The sequence below is a fragment of the Gracilinanus agilis genome, chromosome 3 (assembly GCF_016433145.1).
Source record: "Gracilinanus agilis isolate LMUSP501 chromosome 3, AgileGrace, whole genome shotgun sequence".
NCBI classification, from domain to species: Eukaryota; Metazoa; Chordata; class Mammalia; order Didelphimorphia; family Didelphidae; genus Gracilinanus; species Gracilinanus agilis.
Genome location: NC_058132.1, coordinates 89243561 through 89251509, shown reverse-complemented (window position 1 = coordinate 89251509; position 7949 = coordinate 89243561). Strand labels below are relative to the sequence as shown.

Genomic DNA, 7949 nt, shown 5'->3' with positions numbered 1-7949 from the left:
CTATTCCCAAGACAAGTTTAAAGTCTAAATGAGATAAAGAGTGGGAGGGGGCCATGATTAAATTGTAAAACTGAATCATGACAAGCTATTTCAAGTAATTGACAGAAATAATAGTCCCTATTAAAGTAAAATTTCCTTGAATAAACATTTCATTAAACTTGCACCTTTCTCCCTAGAATATTACAGGAACTATTAATTGAAATCTTCTTTATTTAGAACATTTATGAGTTCCACGGAGATAAAAGTGAGGAGGATCCAATATCCCCATGATGATAGCTATCAACAGAACCAATCTTCATCCAACCAGCTTTTTTCTCCTTGGCATCCCAGGATTAGAGGCTGCCCACATCTGGATATCCATCCCTTTCTGCCTGATGTATATCTTGGCTGTGGTGGGGAACTGCACTCTTCTTTTCATTATTAAAACTGACCCTAACCTGCACGAACCCATGTTCCTATTCCTCTCCATGCTTTCTGTGGCGGACTTGATGCTTACAACCACCATCATGCCTAAGATGCTAAGCCTCTTCTGGTTTAATGATGGAGAAATTCGCTTTGAAGCTTGCCTCACCCAAGTGTTTCTCATCCATGCTTTGTCAAATATGGAATCTGGGATCATATTGGCCATGGCTTTTGATCGCTATGTGGCCATCTGCAACCCACTTAGACATTCTACCATCTTGACCATTACTGTTATCCAGGGCCTAGGATTGGCTATCCTTCTTCGTGGAATTGTCTTGCTTGGTCCTCATCCATTCATGCTTAGGTGGCTTCCCTACCGTAGGACTAATATCATCCCGCACACCTACTGTGAGTTCATGGGATTGATCAAGTTAGCCTGTGCCCCAACCAAGATCCCTAGAGCTTATAGCCTATTTGTTACATTCATTACAGGTGGTCTAGATTTTATAATTATTATCTGTTCCTATGTCTTCATTCTCCGTACTGTCTTTCGACTACCCTCCAGTGAAGCCAGAATGAAGACATTAGGCACCTGTGGCTCCCATGTGTGGGTCATATTGATTTCTTATACCCCTGCCTACTTTTCCTTTCTCACTCACAGGTTTGGACACAATATTGCTCCTTCTATACATATTTTTGTGGCTAATATCTATGTCCTTGTACCACCTATGGTGAACCCCATCATCTATGGAATCAAAACTAAACAGATTCGGGATAGATTTATTAAATTCTTCAAAGATTAAAAATATGATAATAAGTTCTATTTGACCTATCAGCTAAGGAGATAAATAATATTATTAATGTCATGTTTTCAAGATGTAAGTTTATGGGCTAACTCTTTTGGAAAATTTGGGAAACAGGCTGACTCAGAGTTAAGAGATTCCAGGTTGGGGAATAGTGAGGTGGCTCAATAGACCGAGAGTCAGGACTAGAGATATCTGTAGAATAGTATTTTTAATTTTCTTCACTGGGTCATATAAGCAAAGAATTTTGTAAAAGAAAAGTCCTATCTAAATATGTGCAGGGAGTGATGATAATGACTGTGATGGTTTTCACATAAAAATGAGGGGCTCCTTGAATCCCCAAATATGTAAGCTAAGACCATGTTATCACAGTTGTTCTCTTCCTTTGAATTGTCCTTGAAATAAAATCCACCTATACCAAAGCTTATCAGAAGAAGAATGCCTTCTTTTCTCCCTGAAACAGAAGTTCCATAATTTCTCCCACTAATGCATGAGACTGGAAGCTTTCTTCACCAATCAATTGATTCACATTCAACCCTGTTCCTTCCTACTTCTGAGACGGGAATAAATTTCAATAGAAAATGTATCAGTCTATTCCGTGATATCATGTCCCTGAACACAGTCTCTTGGAGTTAGGTCCTGGGGCTACTATGTCCCAATTTTGATTTGAACATAGTAAATTCTTAATAAATATGCAATATGGCCCAGTATGCATGGGAAATATATTTCAAGATATACAGTGTATCACTGAAACTACAGATATATAAGCAAATGCCTGCTGACCCTATAAGGCCCTCTCTTCTGGATCCTGACCCTCAGCTCAGTGCTCCAAGGCCTCCCAATTCCCCTCCCCACCAAAAAACAAACAAACAAACAAACAAAACTAAACCTTCTCTTTCTGGGTAGGGAGCTTTATAGGCAGCAACACTGAACAGGCAATTCTTCATGACTGACTACAGAACTGTAACTGAGGATATTGAAACAATACATAAGGGACCCCTAATGTATGTGGGATTGATTTGAATTGATTTATATTGGCCTTAAGTCTAAAACATCTACTAGAACTTCCTCATACCTATTTATACCTAGCCCTGTGTCAAGGATTTTATGCTCATGTCACTGATGGAAACTATTAAAAGAAATACTAGGTACTGGCATCTCTGCTCTAAGTGGTATCCCTGGAACCCCATCTTTTTTGTCTTCTATTTTAAATTCCATTAGAAGCACATAAAGCATATGTGAATTGATGCAGAGTGAAGTAAGGATAGACAAGAAAGCAATATACATGATGACTATAACAATATAAAAATGAGATAAACTAATATAAAAAATTAAATATTGTAAAATTATTTGATACCAAACAAGAGATATTGGATGATGTCTCCCCTGAGTACTTTTGAGAATTGGGGGGAGGGAGTCTACAGATGTGCAACACTGTATATAATGACCTATTTTTTGATATATTGTGTATTTTGATTAGCTTTTCTGCTTCTCCCTAATTTTTCTTTTTCTTTAAAAAAAGTTATAACTGATGATTCTATGGGAAGAAGCAAAAGTCTACATAGAAAAATTTAAGCAATTCCAAAACAAGAGATATCAATAAAATTTAAATTTAAATTTAGCAGGGGAAAATATGGTACCTTTATATTTATCTGTTCAAGGTAAACAGATCACATGTTCCCCATGCTTTTTAATGGGCTTAGACAGAGTCCACCTGAAGATGAACCAGAGATTTTAGAATCAGCTAAAAGCATCAAACAAGGCATCCCTAATTGTCTCTATTTGGCAGCCAATGCTCCTTTCCCAGTATCTTCTCTTCCTGGATTTTATTCCTTGATGTTCATGCACTCCACACTTACAACCCAATCTTAAATAAATTAGTTCAAGGAGCAGATAGATCTTGAAAGTATACCATTATCGTCAATTTTTAATTTTGTTCCATAAAGCTCTCTTCTTTCTTCTCTGAATTCAGACCATATTTCTGTGATGCAAAATTAGTTATATAGTGGATCTGATCAATGTTACATAATCCAACAACAATGCTAGGAGCAGAAGAGAGGGAAAGACAGGTATAAGAAAAAAGAGTTAAAATCCTCTTTCATATATTTTTTAACTATATGACTATAGGCATCACTTAAATGTTATCTGACTCAGTTGCCTCAAGTAAAATGGGTATAATACCTATCTACACCTATGCTCCAGGGTAACTGAGAGGATGAAAGGATGCAATATTTATAAAGTATTTTTCAAACCTTATATAGGTGATTATTACTGTCATTATGATTGTCATTATCTTAAAAAGGTGACATATTTATCAAGTATAAAGAGGACCTAGAGTCTTGAAAAATGGATTCCCTCCAAATCCTGTTGCTCCTTAACTCTATGATAATTTTAAGTCACTTGTTATCTTTATTCACCATTTTTTCTATATAATCTTATCTCAGAGGGTATTGAAAAGCTAAAATAAAATTAAGAATTTGAGAACTTTTTGATGAATGAAGAGCATTCAAAATGTTAAGAGACTACCAGAACCAGATGTTTTATTGACTTCATCCAAAAGAATCAAAGGCCAAATATTCATATAGAATTTCAGTTCGTGCCATAGAGGTTGCAAAGAAACATGAAGAATTGGGAGAAGACCCAGAGTTCCAGAGCCCTGATTAATTCCTGAAAATATAATATTTATGACAGGAAGCATGGGATAAGCATAACAACATTGTACTTAATGTCATAAGTACTGGGTTCAAGTTCGAATATTGACACTTGTTAGCTATGACTAAAATTTATTTGCTTTTACCTGTGAAATGTTTACACTACTTACAAGATCTGTAGATCTTCCAGTATTGTCCAAATATAATCTGATATTATTTTTGATAGTTGTTTAATAATAAATGCCTACTGAAAAGAAAAATGGGTCTGTATCCTCTGGAGTGAGGTAGAATTTTGGATTACCTTTCTGTCTAAGTTGCTAAACATATTTATATTATATCCAGGAAAATATATCTGGGAGAGAGATTAGCTCAATAATCACAATTAGGACAATTGATCACTGTGGTCTTAATAAAAGTTACTGACATCCACTGTTACTAGGTCCCATGATCTTGTTATTATTCCTTCCCTTCTATTATCGACATAGAATAAGCTTAAAAGGGTTACCTTCTCACAAGATGTACAATGGACTGGCTCATGGTTAGGTTCCTTGGTGTATAACATATTCTCTTTAAGGTCATTGAGACAGATGGCTGGGTTGAGACTGTATTCTCTTCCCCAATGGGTATATGTGGGCATGTATTCACACATGCACAGACATTCAACATTAAATATTAAAGTGTCAAATTATGCTATTACCAATGCCAATATGTTTTGGATGCATAATAACTATATAAAACCATGCTCTATTGACTTCATCCAAAAGGCTTTCAGGATTCAAAGAAGTTCAGGACATAGGAATTCCTGTTTCAATGATAATGTTGTCTAACAGAGGGGGGAAATGTTCTGTGGCAGTGATGGTGAACCTTTTAGAGACTTAGTGCCCAAACTACAACCCCCATGCTGCATGTGAGTCCCTGCCTTACCCCAGACAGGGAAGGGAGGAAGCGCTACCATGTGGCTGCTGAGCAGAGGGAAAGGTAATGTGAGAAATCTCCTCAGCAATGCATGGAGTGAGGAGGAGGAGGAAAAGCAGTCCTCTCTAACACATGTGCTATAGGTTTGCCAACATGGTTCTATGGAGTAAATTAGTTTTATAGTGCTTCAGAATTCAAGGGACAAGATAAATTCAGAATGGGTGAATGACTTGAATATAAAGAAGGAAACTAAGTAAATTAGGCAAACACAAAATACTCTACTTGTCAGATCTCTGGGAAAGGAAAGATTTTAAAACCAAGCAAAAGTTAGAAAAGATTAAAATATGTAAAATAAATAATTTTGGTTACACTAAATTAAAAAGTTTTTGTGCAAACAAAACCAATGTAACCAAAATCAAAAGGGAGACAACAAACTGGGAAAAAATCTTTATAAGAAAAAACTCTGACAAAGGTCTAATTACTCAAATATAAAGGAGCTAAATCAACTGTACAAAAAATCAAGCCATTCCCCAATCAATAAATGGGCAAGGGACATGAATAGGCAATTTTCAGATAAAGAAATCAAAACTATCAATAAGCACATGAGAAAGTGTTCTAAATCTCTAATAATTAGAGAAATGCAAATCAAAGCAACTCTGAGGTATTGCCTCACATCTACCAGATTGGCTAAAATGACAGCAGGGGAGAGTAATGAATGTTGGAGAGGATGTGGCCAAATTGGGACATTAATGCATTGCTGGTGGAGTTATGAACTGATCCAACCATTCTGGATGGCAATTTGGAACTATGCCCAAAGAGCACTAAAAGACTGCTTGCCCTTAGATCCAGCCATACCATTACTGGGTTTGTACCCCAAAGAGATCATAGGGAAAAAGACATGTACAAAAATATTTATAGCCATGCTCTTTGTGGTGGCAAAAAACTGCAAAATGAGGGTATTCCTGTCAATTGGGGAATGGCTGAACAAATTGTGGTATCTGTTGGTGATAGAATACTATTGTGATCAAAGGAATAATAAATTGGAGGAATTCCATGTGAATTGGAATGACCTCCAGGAACTGATACAGAGTGAAAGGAGCAGAACCAGAAGAACATTGTACACAGAGACTAATACACTTTGGTAAAGGCAAATGAAATGGACTCCTGTACTAGAAGCAATACAATGATCCTGGACAATTCTGAGGGATTTATGGAAAAGAACGCTACCCACATTCAGAAGAAGAACTACAGGAGTGGAAACACAAAAGTAAAAGAACTACTTGAACACATGGGTTGATGCGGACATGATTTGGGATGTAGACTCTAAACAACCACCCTGGTGCAATTAATAATAATATGGAAATAGGTCTTGATCTGTGACACATGAAGAAATCAGTGGAAATGTGCATTGGTTATGGTGGGGGGAGGGCTGGGGGTGGAGGGGAGAATAAGAACATGAATCCTGTAACCATGGAAAAATTTTTTTCTAAAAAATAAAATTTTTTAAAATTTAAAAATTTAAATTAAAATTAAAATTAAAAAGAAATCAAGGGACAAAAAAGTTTCCTGCTGACAATAGCACTCTTTTTCCTTTCATATTTACAGCTGAATTGATGGACCTAAATTTATCTATGGAAATTTAACATTTCTAACCTAGTTAATTCCATCTTGTTTGCAGTGTCAGTGGAATGTCTGTGTCTTTGCTTAGAATTGTGAACTAATCCAACCATATACTTTTCGCTGGATCTACTTCCCAAGATGATCAGGGAAAAAAATGGAAGAGCCTCTATGTTCCAAAATGTTGATAGTAGCTCTCTTTGTGGTGGGAAAGAATTTAGAAATGTGTATCTAGGAGACCTACATGTTCATACAATTTAAATCTTTCATGTTTTCTATTTCAGTCCACTCTCTGGAGATAACATTCTCTAGGTTCTACTCATTTTACTGTTCATTATCTCATGTAATTCTTTCTAAGTCTGTTTTTTTTAATGAACCTGCCCGTCATTTCTTATGATACCCTAGTATCCCATCACAATTAAATACCACTATTTGTTTATCCATTTTCCAATTGATGGACATTCCATCAATTTCCAGTTCTTTGCACCACAAAGAGAGTTGCTATCAAAATTTTGGAACAATATGTATAAATAAAATACACATATATCCCCACCTTTTCCCCTGATCTCCTTGGGAAACATGCTTGCTGGGTTTAATGATATGCAAGGTTTTATAACTCTCTGGTTGGAATTCCAAATTCCTCTCCAAAATAGTTGTATCAATTCATAGCTCAACCAATAGTGTATTAGTGTCTCCATTTTTCTATATCACCTCCAATATATGTCATTTTGCCCTTTTGTCATTTTACCAGTCTGGTGGGATTTTGATGATATACCAGAGTTGCTTTTTTTTTTTTTTCATTTCTCTAATCAGTAAGGATTTAGAGCATTTTTTCACATACCTATTATGTGAAGGAAATTTATCCTCCCCCCTTTCTGGGGTCACAAATCTACCTGCATACCTGGCATGAGCCTGAACTTGACTGAGAGGGAGAATTGTATTAAGGAAAACATTGAATGAATTGGGTCACAAAGATAGAATGACAGCCAGAAAAAGGCAGCAATAGAATCAAGAGATCATGAGAAAGGGAGCAGGGTAGATGTTCTATGCACTTACCCCTAGATTGCACCCCTGGGTGGCCCAGGCTAAATAGCCATAGTTGGCTTCTGAGAAATGATTTTTGAGAGTTAGTGGGCAGAGAAAAAGTTTCATAAACTGAGGCAAGGGGGAGTTTGGGCCTCTTCTCTTCCATATTTGTTGCTGACTGGACTTCCCTAGGGAGCCCTAATGGAGGCCACAGAATAGCTAGCTAAGTGGAGCAGCAAGTAAAGTAACTTATATCTCTCTCTCTCCTCTTTTTTCTTTTATCTTTTCCCTCCCGCTACTTTTTTTTTAACAGTTATTAATATTCATTTTTAACATGGTTACATGATTCATGCTCCTCCTTTCCCCTTCACCCCCCCCCCCCAATCCCCCCACCCATGGCCAATGCGCATTTCCACTAGTTTTGTCATGTGTCCTTGATCAAGACCAATTTCCAAATTGTTGGTAGTTGCATTGGTATGGTAGTTTCCAGTCCACACCCTCAATCATGTCCACCCAGAGCCATGCGTTCAAGCAG

The 7949-nt window shown here is 36.8% G+C and overlaps 1 protein-coding gene across 1 annotated transcript; it reads left to right on the top strand.

Moving 5' to 3' along the window:
* Window positions 1–269: 269 nt before the first annotated feature.
* LOC123241155 (olfactory receptor 52E4-like) lies at window positions 270–1205 on the top strand. The gene has a single exon (XM_044668857.1). It carries the CDS (start codon window positions 270–272, stop codon window positions 1203–1205), a length of 936 nt encoding a protein of 311 aa, XP_044524792.1.
* The last annotated feature ends 6744 nt before the right edge of the window (window positions 1206–7949 follow it).

Bases quoted from the DNA above. Each gene is read 5' to 3' on its own strand.
- LOC123241155 (XM_044668857.1), top strand. From the start codon at position 270: ATGATAGCTATCAACAGAACCAATCTTCATCCAACCAGCTTTTTTCTC.